We start from the raw sequence: 21,527 nt of genomic DNA, 5'->3' as shown, positions 1-21,527 counted from the left end.
CAAGTTTGGAGGAACAGTGAATCTGCATGTGTGGAGAGTCCTGCATATGCACATGTTGTTGTTCCCTTGACAAGCATCCCCAAACATGCTTCAATTTGAGAAAGTCAATGTTCTGCCTCTTAGACTCAGCTTACTTGGGTTGATTCTGGGTGTTGTTCTTGATGCAGAAAGTAGATCCTGAGAAGGAATTATGCCCAAATAAAAAGCAAAGAAGAGTGAAGACAAAGGTAGCAGTCAGGAGGGAAAACAAGGCAGAAACACAAGCAGGAAGTCAGAAGAATAGTGGGGTTTTAGTGCACTGGTGTGTCTGTTAACTCCTCTTATCTTGGCCTGGGAAATATTTAACAAATAATATTGTATTTTATTAAATTTTTCTTTGTATCAGATAGTAATACACCACTGAATTTTTGTGGGATTATTTTGTATCCTACATTTTTAAACTCTTTTGCTCTTTTATTGTGAGCCAGTCGCTGTTTGGCTAACCTTGTGCATGACTAATCTGTTGCCATCCATCTGATTGTACATTTTAAAATCTTGTGAGCCCTTCCAAATCACAAAAGGTGGATTCTGTCAAAACAACAGCATTCATATTTAATGGCTGGGGATAGAGACAACAAAAAGACCCACATTTCCTACATGCAGAGATGCTTTACTCTGAGTGGGAATGAGCAGAACAAAGGCAGTATCATCCTGCTAGTCATTCACAGTCACTTGCTGACAAATTTAGCTCTGTCTGACCTTAAAAAAAGAGAGAGGAAAAAAGTAGATGAGAAGCTAAATTATTTGATCCTAGTTCATAAAATAGGTCTGTTAGCTCTTAAGTAAATAAAGAAAATAATAAATATATGGTTATATATATACGCATATATATAAAATAAATAGTTTCATAAGGAATTTGCTCCAAACATTTTAGGCCATATCTGAGGAAGTTAATAGGGCCAGAACAATTGGTGCAAAATGTGGAAACATTCTCCCAGCATTTAGGTGAATTACCTTCAGTCAGGATTTTTTGCTCTAAAAAGGGGAAAAGCTTTGCTTGAGGAGATTTTTTACTCTTCCCTTGCCTCAGAAGTCAAGTGTGTCTGCTCAGTGAACTGCTACTGCTTCATATTTTTGTAGATCTCCATCTTCAGTTTGCCTTTTAGTTCTCCTCTTGTAGATGAAATCTTGCTCAGGACTGCTAATTGTAATTTCCTCAGGCAAGAAGGCCTTTCCTTTGTGCCAGTGAAACTCATAGAAATTTCATTTATGTGATGGGCTTGCTCCTCTTGGCTTCACTGTTCTTGCCCCTCTGGGTTTAATTTATCTTGGCCACTTTGAGAAGAAAAGGACTTTTATTCCAATGTTATTTCTGGAGTCCTCCTTAGGAGACCAACAAAGCCAGTGCAGTGAGGATACACAGTCACAGTGCTCAACGGCCTGATGCAGAATACTTTGTGAAACAGTAAATCATCTGTCTTGCATGCCATGAAGGCAGTTGTCTTCTGTCACTGGGCTGTCAGGTTGAGATGCTGTTTTTAGCTAAGGTTGCTATTTCTAAAACGACCTCTGGGAAGGATTGACTGTCTGAAAACTGATGCCTGTTGTCCTGTAATTGCTACTTCATTAAAATATTTCAGTTTCAATTCTTGTATGCCCCTAAGTTCTCTAGATACCTGACATGGAAATTCTCAACTGTAAAGTAAACTTTTGTTCAATGTGACATTTTAGAGCAAAATCCCCGTTGCGGGATTTGAGTTAAAGCTGTCAAGAAGACTGGCTTTCACTAGAGACCTTGACAAGGCATCCATATTTCTTTATCTCTATTTCTTTATCTCAATAAAAATTTCATTCATGATTTCCAAGTAACCTGTCTAATCAGAAGTGTAAGGAATTTACCAGATAAGCATTTCAGAAGAACCTACTGGATGAACTGTGAATATAAACCGAAAGGAGTTAACAAACATTGCAGTCTACAAGCAGTGAACACATAATCACCATTATCATCAAAGAAAGAAACAAAGTGCAGAAGAAAAAAATCAAAGTTATTCTATGCATTTTTGCCAATACCTTTTTGCTGGTTTTTTTTTTTTAGATTATACTCAAAACCAGGTGGAGTAATTACTCTTTTAAATGCACCAGGGCTGAATTATGTTTGCCACAGGCAACATTATGCTGTTTTCTATTTACTACATTATTAACATAAAACCCAGAAGATTGTTCTAAACAAACCTTGCATTGGTTGCCATTTGTTTTTACCTACTGAGAGTGGCTGAGTGTTGAAAAATGTGTAGAAAAACAATTACTGTGTAAAACACAATTCATCTCACGAATGAGGTAATGGCACAGTCTCTCTCTTTTCTGATTCCATGAATTTGAATGTTTGACTTCTGTATACATTATGTTGTATTGTATATACTTGCTATTGTTAAAAAAAAAAAAAAAAGAAAAAATACAATAGTGTGTTATCAAAGTCTTGAAAGTACACTTCTTTTTCCTTCCCCAATCCAGGAATACAGGAATATTCCTGAATATTCTGAATAACAGGAAGTTTCAGGAAGAAAGACCATTATATCCATTAACAGCAAGCATTACTATTGGCATATGAATACAGGAAAACATAAAGCTGTTTCATTAAATGAGTAATTTTGTGGTAGCTGGCCTCAAGGCCAATAAAAGGTATTTGTGTAACTATTGCATTTTAAAGGCTTATTTGTGAAGCAGGATAGTGCTGCACTAAGTGATGTAGAAATGTAGAGCAGAACAGCTCTTGATTCAAGAGATTACAGTTAGAAATAATTGACTACAGGAGTGCAAGCAAAAAAAGAAAAATTAATTGAAGTGTGAAGAATAAATAAAGTAAGATGGGATAAATAGGATACAGTGCAATGATTTAATAAAGCAAAATCAAGCTGTAGAACAACCAGATATTTATTCATTGAACAAGTAACTGGTTTTGATAGAACAAGAAAATGTTGAAAATTTCTTTTATCTGGAACATTTTGATTTTTTGGTTTAGCTTTAGTCCAAGAGAAGGTGGTATAAAACGGATTGTGTAGCGTGGTTATGATTAGATTAAATTTTCACGAAGTTCTAGCATTAGTACACAACCAAAGAAATGTAATTATTCTTCCTTATACTTTGTCTCAATTTCTTTAATTAAAAAAGAATACCGTAGTTTTTCTTCACTTTGCTTTTGTGATGACTGTTTGCCAAGTGCAGGGCTTAGTGCTGATGCTATTACTGTAGCCCTTTGAAGCATTTTTCAAGTACTTGTCACCTGAGCACTTGAATGCTGAAGTTGTGTTGAGAATTGTTGCATGTTATCTTCAAAGCAGAGACAGTCTGTCCAGTCATTCTTTCCAGAAGAGGCTCCTCATATGGAGAGGAGGATGACCTTGACAGCACTTTCTCAATCAGAGTCTGAAAGGTAGCAAAAGACAATTTCAGCTTCTTACCACTTTAGGAAAAAGATCTAAATTTCATTTTCATTGCCCTGAAGAGTAACCTGAGTCTTCATCTCCTGCCTTTGGACATTTCCCTCTGTCCAGCTGTACTTGTGGTGAGCATAAGGAGAACTGATCAACACCTACCTTTGTCTCCCTTTTTTTTTCTGGTTGTTTTCAAGTATTATCCACATATGAATCTTCTCCTGAGAAGCAGGGAAAAAGTATTTAAAACTTTGCAGAAAAGAAAGAAAGATGAAGAAATTAAGTTACATCTCTAAGGTTACAAATTCATAGAACAGAGAGTAATACTTAGATTTTTGATCTTGGCTTTGAGCTCCCATGATGAATTCTGAAGGACAGAGAACATAAATTTAATGTAGTCAAGATGTCCTTGCACATAGAATAATTGGTCTGAAATGTATAAGATACCAGGGATTAAAAACTTGGCAGCTTAATTAGTTGCAACAAGGAAGTGATAAACATGAAAGCAATCTTCACCTGGAGATAACAAAGGAAGACTGTGGATGTGGAAAGTATTTGCTCAAAGCAGTTAAACACAAAGACTGTTCTGTGTCTATCCTTTATTAGGTGTTTCCAAGTAACAGTGATTTATTTCAGAGACAAGGTAAAATATATTTTCAAAAGGGACTCTTAAAAATACCTAGCATAGAATCTTTTCACCTGTTAATTGACTTTGTGTTGAAATTTTCATTCAACTTTATCTTAAATTTTGTTTTATATGTGTTTTCTAGTAGCTTCACTGAATTTTAAATGCAAAGTATATGTAAATACTATACATAACATATAGCAGTAAGTGGTGGCAGCAAGTTCTCTCCTATGTGGTTAAGTCATATATAACTTTTAAAGAACACTGTATACTGTCTATATAAATTTAGAATGGAATTTCCCTGTTGAATAGAAGTATGTAGCATGTAACATACTCCAGGGATTATTGAACAAATCTGTTGTCCAGCATATGGTTCACAGATTAAAAGGTTACTATTCTGCACTGTAGGGAATCTAACTCTTATTACATTAGCCTTTAGCTCTGTATTATGTTAGTCCTTGCAGTGCTTTATATGGCTGTAGCAATTTTGATGTGGTGCTTAATTGCTACATTTTGTATTGAAGAGAAGAGCAATGGGATTGTCCCTTTCAATAGGTACCACATTCACAGCACATGCTTTGCTTCCATCATGCAGGCTATGTTGTACCATACATTTCTCAGAGTACATTAGAAATGTATTGTAGCCCTCTGCCAAAGGTCTGTTTCATAGCTGCTTTAATGATAATTGTCCTTACCATTTATGGATGGCAACCGGTGCAGAAGTCACCAACTTCTCAGCACTGGCGAAACATTTTTGCACTCATAACAAAGTGCAAGCTAAAAGCTAAATCCTTGGAGGAGTGAGTGAATTCACTTTCCTCTGGTAAAATTGCTGAAAGAAGCTCAGCTTCTCCAATGGTTCTCTAGATTTAGTACTAAAAGCTTGTTCTGGGTCTTTACAGCTGATGGTGTTACATTTTTCTATTAAGCTTTTTGGACTGGGAATTATAGTCCAGTTCTCACCTCTGCTGTGAGCAGAGCATCTCTGCAAAGCATAGTCAGGGCACGGAGTGAAGCAGCATGGGTGGGAATGGAATTCTCAGGTTGGACCATCAAAACTTGAGACTGATGCTTCGTTTGTTGGCAGAAAAGCAGAAATGCATAGTTGAGATGCTTGCAGATTCATTTTTAGTAAGTGAGAGGGAAAGAATGAGGCTATTCTGACAACTTCTACTGTTGAAACTGAAGAGGAGATTTCAAAAGCAGCATTTAGGTGCTGCATTCAGGTAGATTAATCATTCAAACATCAGAAATTAAATGTTTTGGGTTTTTTGATTGTAATTTATATACTATGTTGATATAAATCCTATAATTTTACCCATCCTGTAATGAAATGAAAAAAATGTCTTCACTGGTGATTCCACCATAAGAAATTTTTTGGGTCTGCCATGATTTTTTCCTTTCTCTACAGACAGAACAAAAGACAACAAAAAAAGACCATGTAATAAAAGCAGACACTGCTGAATTAATATTCACACTGCACACGTTTAAGTTTGCTGTGCAATTACTTTTGTTTTCTAAGCAAGGAGAATATACAAGTCTGTTGAGATCTATACTACGTGCAGTGATGTCCGAAATATATCACAAGGGTAATATTTGATTATATGAATATTAAAACCTGAGATTGGATTTAGAAATTTCAATTAAAGCACCACAAGTGAGTGGCATGGATTTGAAAGACTCTGAACACCTGCCATTTCTTTTAATTTGGCTCCAGAAAAATCTAAAAATATGAACTCTTGAATGCAGATTTAGAATGGACAGTTGAGGTTGTGAAATTAAAATACTTTTTGCCAAAACCAGTACTCCTTAAATAGGATCTCATCTGCTACCACAAATAAAAGCTCAGATGGAGTCACATCAGAATTACCCTTTTGGGTTTGTTTTGTAAGCAGTCCTGAGATGACTTTTGGTAATGTGGGTACATCTGTGCATGTAAGTCCAGGGAAGACTTTTATGCCACTTATTTCCCAGAAACACTTTTTTTTTTTTTTTTTTTTTTTTTTTACATAGGGCATGTGCTTAAAATTGTTACTAGTAAGGGCATTGTGCCCAGCAGTGACTGCAGCTAGAGTGTACTCATATGCACATATGCACGCTGCTATTCCTCATTGCTCATCATGGAGTTTTCCCTGAATGAATGTGGGATTGGTGCCAATAGGTTTTTAAGATTTGTGTGTGTGTGTGTGTGTGTGTTTCTGGTGCTGTAACAGGCTAATTAAGAATGAGAAGAAAGTGTATATTTAATGCAACATTGTTAAAGAAGGCTTCCACCATTTATTCCAACATTGGGTGTATCTGTTGGGGTCATCACAGGGGCTTTGAGAGCTCCTCCCTAACAGTGAAGCAGTGCCAGAGGCTGCTGTGGCTGTCTTGCTCTGTGTTTGGGCACTTCCACGCTGCCCCATGTGCCAGGGCCTTTCCCAGCCTCACTTAACTTGCAGAAGAGTTTTTTCTCACTGAGTCTTTAACTGTGGGCTTTCTCATCTCTGCTGCCCTTTGTCCAACCCTGTGTCCCCAGCAATAAAGTCTGATATTGGTTATATCTTTTTCCATTTCTTTTCTTTTCGTTGCTGGATCCCTTGACAGCTGGTCATCTCAGTAGCTTAACTTGTGGTTAAATTAGTTTTGTCTTTTGTGCATCATCTTGCCTTTCCAGAAGTGCGACCCATTCTCTAGGCTGTTAAGCTGTGCAAGAAAAACATTTTTAATGCAACATCTTCTAATTAAAATTGAAAAGCACAGAATGGTTTGGGTTGGAAGGGACCATAAAGGCCATCTAATTCCAACCCTCTGCCATGGGCAGGTACACCTTCCACTAGACCAGGTTGCTCAAAGCCCCACCCAATCTGGCCTTGAACACTTTCACGGATAGGGTGTCCACAGCTTCTCTGAGAAATTGTCCCAGTGCCTCACTGCCCTCACAGGAAGGAATTTGATCCTAATATCTAATCTAAAACTACCTTTCAAGATCTCATTATTCTAAGCATGCTGGCTTCTGGCTCTTGTGAGACTATTGTGTCTATAGTCCCATTGTTTGCTGCTGACCTTGGCTTAAACACAGGGGCTAGCTTGATCTTTTAATTTTTTTTTTAATGCTACATACATTTTGCAGGTCTCTTGATTTTAATGCGGACTGATTTCATTTTTTGGGATCCCAGAGAACTTACGTCAGGCATTAGAATACCCTGGAATATTAAACCTAATTTAAATTTAACTGAAATTGTCAGAATAAATGAATAATTGAACAAGGTATGCTTTGTGAAACACCTGGGGGATTTTCTTTCCCTGCTTTTATACTTACTAATTTGCAGACAGCACTTACCTGCATGGAGACTCTGGAGTGTCATTATTCTGCTGCAGGTAGTACTGGTGGATAACTGCAAATAGTCATTCTTCTTCCTCCTCTTCCCAAAAGCCCCAGTGGTCTCCACTTATAAAACAGGGATGGCAGTGGTGATTTTCTTTCATAAAAGTTCTGATGAAGAGGTAGGCACTTATATATTGAGTAAAGGCACTAAAGACAAGGTGAAAACGTTGACATTACTCTGCTTTTTGTTGCAGTGCAAAACATACAGGTGTTACAGACTTGAACCTATTTTGTCTGTGCTGGAAACTGATCTCTGTTTGGGGAAGAGGAGGAGGATGATAAAGACTTTTTTCCTTCCAGTGCTTTCATTTAGTTTTCAGCTCTGCCTATTACTTTTCAGTTTACCTCTCCAGTAAATTCAACCTACCTCTTCAATGGAATTAACTACAGGGTTCTGTCTGAAAAATTTACAGAATATTTTTTGCAGACTGATATAGAAGTTTGGTATTATTTTTTTGCCTGACACTTTTTTTCTTTTCATGAATAGATCCAGCTCTTTTACCATTTTTCTATTATGAAAAAGAAAACAATTTCCCTCCCCCATAATTTCATGTGAGACCTGTGAAGGACCCACATAAGTAGGTCAAATAACTGAATGTGAAAAGCACACTGGCTGTTGGCAAAGAGGTATCTGGTGCAGAGCAAATAAGTTGAAAAAAAAAAAAAAAGAAATTTTTTCAATGTCACAGCAGATACTTGCAACAGTATTTCCACATGACCCAACAGGTGTGTGACAGTACTTTGGTAACTTAGGGAAGTGAATTTCTTTGTGTATCTTGGTGATCTTAATCCTCTAAAGGTATTTTTAATCCCTGACAAACACTGGTACATGTACTTTGCTTAATAGCTATAGAGTTTAGTCTGCTTGAACACTAAAAAAATCCCATGTTTTCTTAATTACCATAATTATTTGGTAATTCTTAAATCCTTTTCACGTACCTTGCACATGGATAACACATGCTGGATGAGAGAACCTATTGGATGTATATAGTTATCTGTCAGTACTAAATTCTGAGTGGTTTTGTTAACATAATATATTGATTGTAATAAGTGCCATTCACTATGTCATTTCAGTCTGTGCTGAAAGCATTTATAACACAATACATCATTACTGCTAAACAGGGAATTTGAAGGTTTAATTACAGTAGATAAGGGTATAGTGGCAGCTCCCCAGGTTGCCTCTCAGGTACTGATTTTGAAAAATCCGTTACAGACTAAGAGGTGATTCAGCAGCCTTTTCCTTGAAAAGCTCCACAGGACTTCAAAAGTAGAAGTACAGGAAAGAATATTCAACTGTTGATCTTAAATTGGAATCCTATAAAACATCAAACTGAATTGGCAGGCTTCAGTAAGATTCCAAGATCTACTCCTTAGATATTTTATCTTCTTAACCTGAAAGTAAAGGTATTTGTGTCCAAATTGACCTGTTTCATATCAGAAGCTGGTTGCTTGGTAAGAACTAATGAGCAGGAAGAGTCTTATTGATATCCAGTGCATAGAGAATAAAAGATGTGTGTGTACATTGTCATACAGGCACATCTCATCCCTGTTGGGAGAGGTGCAGATGATGTGCACAAACAGCAGCATTTTATAACTGATTAAAAATATTTTTTAAATTTCTTGGAAGACAACAATAGATATGACAAAGTGTTGCCTGCTGCCCTGCTGAAGTGATTCATCCTGAAATAAATGATGAACTGTGTTTAATGGAATGATATCAGCCACAAAGTTGGTGTGTGTATATGTCTGTCACTATATGGGCTTTTAGAGGGTGGAAGAGTTTCTTTGATACTCCCTTGTATGAGTAAATAATAATGCATGGAGTAAGGTATTTAAATATACTTCTTTTTTTGGTGTAAATATCATGCTCACATTCTCTGTGATTTTTAAATGCAGAAGATGGAGCTAGGCTTAGTAATATTTGTGAGACATAATAGCTGTTACTATTTTAGTGACCAGCAGGATGTCCTGCTGGAGGGACTGCACAGAAACAGAGCAGAGCCTTGAGACAAGCTAATAGTGTTGGTTTGGGCACTGCCAGTCTGCAAAATGGCACAAGTTAGGTCATGAGGTACATTTTCAAAACAAAAATTGAAGGACAGTGGTATATGTGCTAAAGGGTCATGCAGTTTTAAACAAGAGTGTGCAAAATTTTAAGAAGTTAAGTCAGTGAATAGATTTTTAGTGAATAAAAAGTTTACAATCAAGTTGAATTGGAGGAGAGCAGAGATTGTGAAGGAGCGGCACAAGACCTGACAGAACTAGTTTGGCAGGACAAGTTTGCCCTGTCACTATATGAGCTTACAGAGGGTGGCTGAGGTACTTCGGTTCTCCCTTTGTCACCTTAACAGGTGTTTTTCTAGGATTTTAATTTTCTAAGGAATCTAAAGGCCATAAGCTGACTAATGTGGTAGTCCTGGGACTGGTGCTGAATCATAGTGATGAAATGGATTTTTACAGCTTTTGTGATTAACTTGTCTAATGTCAAAGGTAAGGTTTGTTGTTATCCTTGCTCTGACCTTTCATTTTCATTATCCATAGCTAACAGAGATTTAGCATCTACAAAGTTTTTTCCAGCAAAAGCAATTCCCTTTGAAAAGGAGATCTATGGTCAGGTGTTTCATAATATCAATGCCACAGTTATTATTTTATATTACAGGAGTTCATAAAGGTGACAATCAAATTTGTGTTTCAAAAAATCACAGCCTGGTTAAGGTTGGAAGGGACCTTTAAAGGTCATCTGGGCCAATCTAGCTACTCGAGCAGGGGATGTTAAAAAGCAAGGTAAGAGATTAGGCAGACATGATTAGAGATGTAGACAAGGAAGCAGCAGAGTTTCAAAAATGCCTGGTTCTCCAGACTGGCGTCCATGGTTGCTCTGAATGCAGCATTTGAGAGTGGAAAGGCAGAGTGCAGCTCTTCTTTCAGAGTGTTGTGTGCAGAACATGAAGCTGAGAAGTTGAACCACATTATCCAACACCCTGATTATATGAGCCGGTGCTGCTACATTGCTCTGCAATGCTTATTTCAAACAAGTCTAACCAAGGGATATTTTCTCTTTGCTGCTCCTACAGTACCTTGCCACTGTCCCTGTTCCCCTTCCCTGGGCTTCATGTGGTGCTTAGCAGGGCCATAGTATCCCTCCCACCAGAGACCCTCCACACTTGGAGCACCTGCATCTGTGGCTCATTCCAGATATATCAACTTCTTCCCATTTGTTTTCTATTCCAGTACTTTGGCATCTAATTTCCCACGATGCTCTTGCTCCCTCCTGCTGTTTCTGTAGGTTCATCTGCATGGATGGGTTGCCACATTTTAGCGTATCGGTGAAGCCACGGTAATTCTACAGGACCTTAGTGATGAAAGTGTCAACGTAGACTTTCATGATTAAATCCCTTTCTTAACGTAGCTGTAGATGTGTGGGACAGGCAGAAGCAAACTTGCTCTGTCTACAAGCCCACTTGGCTCTAGAATGTGTTCTCAAGCTTGTGTAGTCTATCTTTTGGTAAACTGAAGTTAACCTAATGTGCCTGGCCACTTTTCAGCAGTGGTAATAACAACAGGAGTTTCCTGTGCTTCTTGTTTCTTCAGTGCCTCTGAATTCTCAGAAATGCCAGATGTGGTACAGTTGATGAGTTCAAGCTGCAAACAAAAGACTAAAGAGGAAGGTGTGTACATCTGCAGATTAAAAACAGTTAATGACAATAGTACTATTATATTAATTCCGTTTCAGATCTCTGTAAAGAGAGCCTTAGATTTATTCATTAATTTTACAGGAATTATAAATTGTGTCCAAAAAGGCTGAAATCCTTAGACAGAAACTTTGTTGGAGTGGACTTAGTATGACAGGTGGGCTGGAGCAGCATCTTGTGAAAGATGGGGACACTCAGAGCAGTGATGGCACCTTATCAACAGGCATTTATTTTCCCTGAGAGCTACAAAGCCTGGTGTGGTGGGCTGCTTCTCTGCTGCTGAAGATGCTAACCTAGGAAACTTGAAATGAACAATATTAAAAATCTTTCTATATATATGCAATTCAGTTACTTTGTGTGGCTTTGTAATTGCATGTATTTATTTGCTTTCTAAGATACAGTACTTGCTTAAAAATTCCAAAGATGCACATGTGTTTTAAATTTTCTTGACATTTTAGAAAATAAGCTAGAATTGCACAACTTTGTCACTGAAATGGTATTCCCTGCAGGACTTGCAGTATTCGCTGTGATTGTATAATATCACAACTTAACTTTTTTCTGCCATGTAGGTTTATTCCATTGTCAGGAAGAACTTGAAAAGATTCATGTTATATGGATATACAGGCAGGGCTGCACAGACTGGTATAAAAAATGGGCATACTAAAATAGGTGAACATAAGCAAATATATTTAGTAGTTGTCACAATCTATGTTAGTGCCCTTTTAAATTTTTGAAATTAGGTTGCTATGCCATAATAACTATGAACATCGTTGCCCAACACCCAAGCTTTGGTAGCTTAGCATTTGGATTTGCAGAATCTAAATTTCCCTGGTTTGTTTTCCATAGAAATGAAATATGTTATTTATTTATGGATAAACAGTAAGCTTCTATTTGAAAATATATAACCTGTGAGTGCAATAAGCAACCAAAAGGAATGAGGGGGGCAAAAGGTGCCTGTTTGTATGGATTAGGCAGTAGACATTTACATACTTTTATGTGATTCTTTATTATTTGCTCTTTTTGACTTTATAGACACTACATTATCCATTGCTGCTGACAACTGGCAATTTCTGGCTTCCCAGTAGAATTGGATTTTGAGACGATTTAGATGTGTGGAGTTAAATGTGGCTTCCTGAAGCCTTGTCTGGTGGAAGTAAATAGGAGTTTCACAGTAGGTGTCAGAAGGCCAACACTTGACATTTATTGTTATTTTTCCTATGCTTAGGAAGAAAAAGAAAGGTGTATTGGGAGATCAGAGACTGTATCACTTTGGTGGCTAAAAGAGTGCAGTACTATGTAAGTTTTGACAGGCAGTTAGCAATTTAATATAGAGTGCCTTAAGAAGCAAGGACACATTAACGTTGACGTTTTGATGTCTCTCCTTTGTGAATCTTCCCTCCCTAAGAATCACGCCCTTGTTGGGATCTCAGAGTGTGCTGCTCTTTCACAGGAGATGAGCCTGGATGAGTCACTGCAGTTGCTAACAGGCGGGCAGAGACAGAGCCTGGCTCAAACCCAAACTGGGTCCTCAGTCCCAGCAGGTTCACTTTGGAGGTCCTGTCCTGCTGCACCACGACAAATGGCTGCACTGGGGAAGAGGAGCTGAGGAAGGGAGCTGGGAGAGTCTAAATGCCTTGTGGGTGAGGGGGTAACATCCAGCCATAGTCACGGTCAGTTACGGGTGGTAGTGTCTTAAATGGCATCTCAGCAGATTGCCCATCACGGGTTATTGATTTGAAGTAAGAGGTGGAATGTGCTTGGGAACCACTAACATTTCCGAGGCCAGCACATCCAGGCATTAGGACAACAAGGGGACATTAAAGCAAGCTGCATATTAACCAGGGATGAAAAAAAATAAGCTTTGACATTCTTGATGGTTATTCCTGTGTGATAGCCTGTTGGCTGCAAAGTGTTCGAGGGCTTGAATATTCAGTATTTCAGCATAAATTAATAGAAGAATTTACAGCATCAACAAAAGTACTCGTGTGTCCTTGAGCATTTATTTAGCTCCCGCAGAGAACATGGGCACAAAGTCTGTGTTCATTTGATCACTGTGAAAAATGGTAGAAGGCTTCCTTTCTCCCCCCCTTTTCATTTTGCTCAGTTCAATTTTTTATGAGTTATTGTTTGTGTGGAATGATTGATTCCATTTAGAAAGAGGTAGAACATTCTGTCAAATGCTCCTGTTGGGTGCAGATTCACATCCCTGCAGTGAATCTAGTGGTAGGGCATTTCAAAGCAACCATTTTCTGGTTAAGACAAAAGTAATGCCATAGAGAGGAGTTTGTGCACTTCAGTGGCACTGAAGTAAAACTGCAAAACCTAAAACCAGGAGGATGCAAGTGTCACTTGCAGCAAGCTGGATGCCATAGATTAGTTCTGTATGACCTTTAACAGGACTGAAAATCTATTTGATTTTGAGCTATCTTTCCCTAGACAACACACAGAGTGCTAAAACCCCAAAAAGAGCATAAAGCAATGGATGGATATGAGAAGCAAGATTCATTTAAATTAAAAATGCAAACCCCATTTCTAGCAGAATATGATTGACCATTAAAAATATAAACAGCCAAGAAGAGAATGGCAATTCATCTCTTGATATCCTCTAGTCAAAACTTTAGTCAGGTGCAAGTTATGCCTTGGTTATGCCTGATTTCCCGGGGTGATTGTGTCTCAGTCTTCAACCGCATTATCCGGGAGGTCCCACTTGATATTTGTTATGATCTTTTTCAAATTAAAACAGAAACTATAACATGAGCCAAATTGAAATAAACGGTGTCTCTCCCTCCCTTCACAGGTACTACAGTGCTACCATTTTGCAGATGTCCGGAGTGGAAGACGACAGACTTGCAATCTGGCTGGCTGCACTGACAGCATTTATAAACTTTATTTTTACTCTTGTGGGAGTCTGGCTTGTGGAAAGAATGGGTCGCCGGAAGCTTACACTTGGTAGCTTAACAGGTGAGTGTTCCATTAGTGTATTGTATTTTCCTCGTAATTATTAATGAAAGGAAAATAAAATTTCAAGTGCAATTTTTTTCAAAGTAGTCCTCTTCAAAATTACAGTGTTAATCTTCTCCCTGAAGGTTTTCAAGACTATTAGTAAAATACCACAGCTAGAGGCTAATTTAAAAGTCACAACCTGTTATTTTTTCAGGTAACACTCTCCTTAAAGCCATGTTTTACAATGTTTTCATTTAGCCTTTTTTTCCAGTTTGAGGAATCAAATGCCTAGGACTTCACAGGTGGTTAGTTTTTAAATCTCATACATAATTTTGGGCTCATTAATTGGAATTCAGAACCATCTGATGAAGGTGTACCAGAGAAAGCATATTGCATAGCCATTGCAGCACTTGGTAAAAAGTAGTGCGGTTCTCTGCATAGTTACCTCAGATACAGTACAGTAAATACCTTACATACATTAATGGGATTTTAATTCACCTCTTGTATGAGATACTCAAAGACAGAATTCTGGTTTTGTACATTTTGTCCAAATATTTAGACACCATAAATTATCACATAGTCTTTTCTTGGAAGCAGGGAAAGGCAGAGCAAACAGCCTTCCTATGTTCAGTGTGTCCTGTTATTAGGCCAATAATTCCCTGCTTGTTCCTGCCTTATGTGCTCGTTTTGGCTGAAGTGATCTGTGACCAAAAGCTGCCTCTGGCTGAATGTCTGGAGTTTCCAAGAACAGGGTTTTGTAAAGAGAAATTGTTTCTGCTCCTCCTGAAATAATGTTCACAAGTGTTTAGCTGTGAAGGTTTAATGTCTTTGTATTTTGTTCTGTTGTTGCTGTCAAGGATACAAATTTCTAGTTAGTGCAACACAGCAGAGAGAGGCACCAGCTGCCATGTCACTGGATGTGCAGTTCCCAGCTCTCAGCTGAGTGAATCTACACTCGAGTACTTGAATGTGTTTATATAGGCAGTGTTTATATAGAGCAGTGATAACCCAGTGACTCTTCTGGTTTGGTGCACAGTTACTCAAACCATGTTTCTCACATTTAAAGATATGAACAAAAATCTCAAATTGCTACTTTTAGCACAGTCTGTTCCAGATCAGTTAAAATACATCTCCCCTAAATGTCCTTCTATGCCTCCAGGCAGTCTGTTGCCTTGTCTTTCTGTGGTGTGGATCTCTCTAGGCCCTGCACTGACACTTCTGTTCTTGGGTGCTGCCTCTCCTTTAGTGTCTACTGAAACAGAGTATTTATTTATTTATTTATTTATTTATTTGCTTGTTTGTTTATTTATTTATTATTTGGCCCCAATAATCTCATATGTCTGGCCAGCCCCCTCAAGAGTTTATTGCTGGACCCAGCTGTCTAGCTGTGATAACCAACACAGACTTTTCATATTATCAGAGCTCTTTGCTTTTTGGCTCTGCTAAACATATTCAAGGGTTGTCCATCTGAAATGTAGATATAAATGTCTTGCACAAAGCATGTTAGTCATGGAACAGAGGAGGATATAGAAATAAGACAGAGAATTAACAATGAAGCATAATGCATTAAAGGGTTATTTGTTAATGATGTTTGGACACAAAGTAATTGTGTAGTAAAAATGGTCTTTCTTTTGTGGCCAGTTGCTGTCTGTCTGTCTGCAGCAGCACTTGAGTCAAGCTGCATTGCAGACCGTTTTATCCTACGGTCCCTCCTTAAGGAAAATACAAATAATGACAGTCATGAAATCATATATTATCCCTCTGTACTATTTAGAATTTTTTCATGCAACATTTGATTTAGGTATGAATATGGTGTGTTTTCCTTAGCAAGAGGGCTGTGTAATAGAGTGATAATTACAAAATCTACCAATGAATTTGTTTTCCATATTGAGTTTTCTCATGGGGTAAACATATCTTACTGCTCTACTTTGGTTTGCATTTCTAAGGACATTACAATTCACACCGAGTTACTACTGGCAGCTTCTCTGGTCTTTGGGGAAGCCAGGTATGCCCCAGTCTCCCACTGCATAAAATGAAGACAAAACAACTACTTTTGCCTGCTGCTGCAAGGATGTGGGGCTTTGGTTTTTTAATAAAGGCTAATTGATTAGATGTTTATTAGATAAAAACCTACAAGAATAATCAGTAGAGTAACATTAATATTTTGATTAAAAGCCATTGTACTATAATTTAATTTTGGAATCTTGTGCAACTTTTCCTGCTTTCTGAAAACAGTTGGCAAAGAGATGCTTTAGATTTCATTTAATTTGTCTTTATCATTCTCAGAATATTAGAAACTTTTAAAAATTGAATTAAAAAATAATTTTTAATTTAAAAAAAAATTATGAAAAATTATAGTAAACTTCTGAAAAAAAAATCCCACGTTTTTAGTTCTCTTTACTACAATTACTGATTTGTCTTTGTTTCCTGTCCATTTGATATCTTGGTATCATTTATTTCTTCTGCTCTTTTTCTTCAGTTAATTTCTTTCTTTGAAGCTGTTAGTTGGGAAACATGCAGGAATTGTGACAAGTGCATTATCCATTTTATTTGTGTTTTCTTCTTTCCCTTCAGAAATTGTCAATTTGAAAGGTACTTGGGCATTGTACAATTTGTATCTCTTTTTGTAACAGAGAGGATCTAAAATATCTTCAGGATATTTTCTTTTGTTTTTTCCCACCTGAGATAATGATATGCTGTGATTGTTTGGTTTTGTTCATCATAGCAAAACCTCCCACAGAATGAAAACATATTAAACTTCATTTGCCAAGTTTACATATTCAGTACTTTTCCAAAGAAACAAGGTACTTACAGAGATACTGGAAGTGAGTATTAGTGTATTTGGTTAACTTAAAAGACAGACAAAGCATATTTAAAATGAGTATAAGTAAGCTTATAGGCCCTGTCTAAATATATTTGCTGTCTGGTTTATGGCATTTTGAATGTACAGGACATCTAGTGCAATATCCAGCCTGCCCAGAAAACTGGGATTATTAGTGTACCTACCAGCCACAGCAGTAGAGATCCAAGTATGGAATATCTTATGGTGGGAATGTGCTTTCTGCACATGTAGTTTGTGACTGAGTTTAAGGTCTTACGTGCCTCAGTTCAGGTAAATGTGTGGTCCAACCATTCCTGCCTATTGGCCGTGGCTGCTGCACAGGCTTAGTCAGGGATTACATTATTACACATATCTTGGTATTTTAGATACTATTTTTATCTCAGAGAAAGGTTTTCACATACTTGGTGTGTTTTCCAGCTAGGAAACTTTTATACAACGTAGATCTCAATGTGTTATTGTGTAGCAAGAGGTCAAGGTTTTGTAAGTGTGAGTTTGAAGCAGTTGGAGTAGTATCATGAGTAGTGAGGTTTTTCAATTTTCATTAAAATGATACAGTATGTTGTGTGTGTGTGGCAAATAAGGTAGGAAAACTATGAGTTATGTTCCAGTAATGGCCTGTTTCACAGAGTATGAACCTTTCTTGTCATCATTTTGCCCAGCTTGTGCACAAGGAATTTGTTGGGGGAAACAGGAGCAAACAGATGGAAGGGGTTTTTTTTCCCAGCTGATGTTATGTGTGCTCTTTGAAACAAGATGTGTTGCACTTTTTGATGGTGTTCTTATGAAAAGTCAAATTTCTCTACTTTCACAAATGGGAGTAGAGTCAATGAAAAAGCTGGTGCTACTTTCTGTTTTACAGAAAAGCCTGCAGGTCTGGGTGTGAGAGTGGAGAGAAGTATGGTGATTTCAAAGTCACTAAGAAATTCAATCTTTACAACATTGTTTTCAACACCAGAAATAATAATACCTGTTCATTCAAGCAGCGTCAATTCCACAGATTAAAAAATTCCCAACCGACTAATTTAATATCTGGACGTGAAAGCTGGTGCACTTGACTTTAATATCTAACCTAATTTAGGATGTGGATGTAGCAAAGGGTATTTTTCTTAGGTTCTCATCACAACTCCTTAGGGAATGCTGTATGCATAGTGATGGGGTACCTTGCTTTCCCAAGCAGAGTTCAGTTCAATGGAGAATTATTTCATGTGCTCTGGAGAAAAGTGTCACATTGTTCTTTATCTGTATTTTTAGGTACTGCTGTGGCACTCATTATCCTAGCTTCGGGATTTTTGCTATCAGCTCAGGTCTCGCCAAGAATCACAATTAATCCACCAGATCCTTCACATCAAAACTCTACCTGCACAAAATACAGGTGAGATTTCATGGTCATTCATCTGATCTTCCTGAAGATTGCTTCCAATTAATTGAGTTTTACAACCTAGTCTGAGTAATAGACAATTATTCATGAAGCCTAGTACAAGGAACTAAACTAGATAGCTAAATTTAAAATCCTAACTTCCCTCTGTAGAGAAAATTAGACTCTGATTAAATTCTCTGAGTAATCCTTTGGAGTTTCTTGGGCTAAATAAGGTGGTTAAGTGGCAAATTCCACACATACCTGTTCTAATATATCACACCTACTGCAAGTTATAGTGTACACAAAGTCAGGAATATTTTATAAGGAATTTATAAAAATGCTTGCTGTTATTCATCTGCTTGTAGATTTGTCATGTATAGCAGCTGTAAACTCTTCAAAAGATGTGTTCCTTGCCTATTGTTTTCCTGAGCAAGAAAAAGTAATGTTCAGATAATTGCATACTCATTAACAATTACAATAAATGTGCAGGTTTTGACCTATTTTTCTTCCACATGCAGTCATAGTTTCAAATAACATTACTTCTGGAGTTTTAAGAATGTGTAATTTTCTATATTTTGTGGGGTTTATTCATATGAATATGCTCTTATGTTCATTTAGCTGACAGACTAGAAAATTCTGTATTCAGAGAAGACTAGTTCAATGGCTAAAGAAGTTCTTAATTATGTTCAAAATCCATCTTACATGTGTTTGTAGTAGAAATAAATATCAAGAAATGAGAGGTACACTTCTAGTTTTGTAGCGATATTGGTTAGAAATACGGTTCGTGGCTTTTCTTATGCCAGAGCAATGTCTTAGGTGAAAGATGGTGAGGATCTGAAGGTTTATAGAAAACTGGGGAGGGGATTGAAGGTCTTCATTGAGTCTAAATAGATATGAATAACTGCAACACAGGATACTACCAGATATAATGGTTCCTATATTGAAAATGTGTATTTTACTTGTTTTCTACTGCAGAGTCAGCTATAATTTGCAATTTTTGAGATGGGCCTGTCTACAAAATGGCGAGTAGGCTGGTTAAAAGAGGTAAAGGGGGAAGATGCTCTCCTTTTGGAATAAGACTGCATTAAAAGAAAAACATGAGAAGGATTTGCTTAGTACTTCAGTTAACTGGAAAGGATGTTTGGAGAGAGGAGATGCACCCTTTGCAGAACACATAATTTGTTATTTAATGAAGCTAGATAGTTAATGTAACCTGAAATGGTATAAAATTTATGTACAAGAAATATGGCTAGTCCAACTGAAAAAACAATGAAAAATATTCAACAGAATTTTCATGTTCCAGTTAACCATAGCCAGTCAGGAAGGAAATTTTCATGTCTTTCATCGTGTGCACTTTTGGGCAAAAGCATGAAAAATTAAAGCAGGTAGTTCTAGTAAAGGCATGTTGTTTCATGAATTATTGGAGTACTTGTAATCTCTTGTGATTTCTGTTTCTGATGTGAAGTGGGCAAAAGCAGATATGATAAAAATTCAAAGGTTCTGGAAAAAGAGCAATAAAATAATTTAAATATTTTCATTTGAGAGTAGTTTGAAATAGTAGGAGCTCTTTTTGTTTAGAGATAGAAGTGAAGGGGGGGGAAATAATGAGCAACATATGAGAAAGCTTTAGGTGCTTCTGTTTCAATCTTATGCTGTACTGGAATAGAGATACACAAAAGCCAGGAGAGCTGAAACTAATAAATGGATGCATTTGCCCACAAATCACATAATTAGGCTGTAGCACCCAGTATTTAAAAGGTTTATACAAAGAAACAGGGATTGATATGCTTAATAACACCTTTACACTTGTATACCTACAACTGTATAAATTTTCATGCCTCAAAATATCACTAAGCTGTGATCCAGATAGAGCCAAAGGAAGAATATTCCTTCAGTATCATGAATATTAGTATTTATTATTTCTGGTGAGTATGACATGCAATACATTACATTTGACTTGGAAAAGTGGCTGTTTAAGATCTGAGTATGCCTGCTTTCTATACACATTGTCAATAAGCTGAATGAAATATAAAATATTGGTTTTGTCATGAGACAGTAGGTGGTGTTATCAGCATTCCATTTGGGTTAGAAGAACTTGAGCGTAACGTGGATGGTATTGGAAGGAAGAGGAGATGGGAACTGCAAACCAAAGAAAAGCTAAAGGCTGGGCTTTACATTGTGACTCACCTCTCTCTCCTTTTTGGCCCTGGAGTTATTCCCCATGGCAGTTATGAAGTTGAATCAAAAAGATTCCTAAACCTGAGGATTTGCAAGTAAAAGTCTACTCTGTATCACACCAGTCTTGCATATTTTCTTTGCTACTCTAAGAATAATGGCATTACTGCACAGATAGGCACTGTGTAGGGCAGCAAGTGTTGCTGTAGAGACAGTTACAAACAGAATGTTCAATCAAAGTAAAAGGAAGTCAATTCATGGCAGTGGTCTCTTGCTCTTTAACCCGTATCTTAGCTTGTTCCAGTCTAACTGCTGGTGTCTCAGATTGCTTAGCATTGTATCTTGCAAGTCTTCAAAAGGTCTCAGTTTGGGAAAAGCAAAAGTCAGTGGGACTTCAGAAGATGAACACATAATGTCATCCTCCTGTAACTGTTTTCAAGTATGTGCCTGCACAAAAGCAGCTCATAGTCCTCTTCCTCTTATGGGGACACAGTGCTTCTCTGAGGTGAGGTAAACTTAAAGTCTAAACCTGTTTGCAGCTTGGGCATTTCAGTGTGGGGGTGTTTCCTAAATATAATTTGCATTTGTCTGTGCCAAAATGTATTTATAGGTTACAAAAACACCAGTAGAACTTTTTTTGCTGACAGAAGTTTCACTGATACTATGCAGAGTAAAAATACATTTTATGATTCTGAATCCATCGGGTTATAGTGAGTGTGGGTGTCCATTAAGGAACCCTTAGCGCTACTACGAACAGTCTGCTTGTTGTTCCTTCAGATCCATATTCCTCTGCACAGACTAATTCCTGCTGCTAGAATAACAATGAAGATAGAAAGACTAGCAAATAAAGAGCACAGTCATTGTCCTAATTCAAAAAAGCATGTAGGGCTTGAATACTGTGTTCTCAAAGAGCTATGCCATGCAAATAGAGCTACTTGTACGTGGTTGCAGAAAACAAACCAGTAAGATATGCTGTGAATAAAATAAATCAAATAAAGTATTTTCATTTGGTGTAGAGATGTAGAAGATTATAGCTGAACAGCCAAAAAAAAATCCATAAATCTGTGAAAAAAAAATTGAATCATGGAAATACTTCAAATTCAGCAGGGCGCT

The 21,527-nt window shown here is 37.4% G+C and overlaps 1 protein-coding gene across 1 annotated transcript in view; it reads left to right on the top strand.

Annotated features, from left to right (window-relative positions):
* The window catches only part of SLC2A13 (solute carrier family 2 member 13), a 150,399-nt gene that overhangs the window by 87,157 nt on the left and 41,715 nt on the right, over nt 1-21,527 (top strand). The window contains exons 5-6 of the mRNA XM_032105536.1: nt 13,895-14,058; nt 18,134-18,254. Of these exons, the coding sequence (XP_031961427.1) occupies nt 13,895-14,058; nt 18,134-18,254 (285 nt within the window). The remainder of the gene's footprint in view (nt 1-13,894; nt 14,059-18,133; nt 18,255-21,527) is intronic.

The sequence above is a fragment of the Corvus moneduloides genome, chromosome 4 (genome assembly GCF_009650955.1).
Source record: "Corvus moneduloides isolate bCorMon1 chromosome 4, bCorMon1.pri, whole genome shotgun sequence".
NCBI lineage: Eukaryota > Metazoa > Chordata > Aves > Passeriformes > Corvidae > Corvus > Corvus moneduloides.
This window is presented reverse-complemented; position numbering and strand designations above follow the sequence as displayed.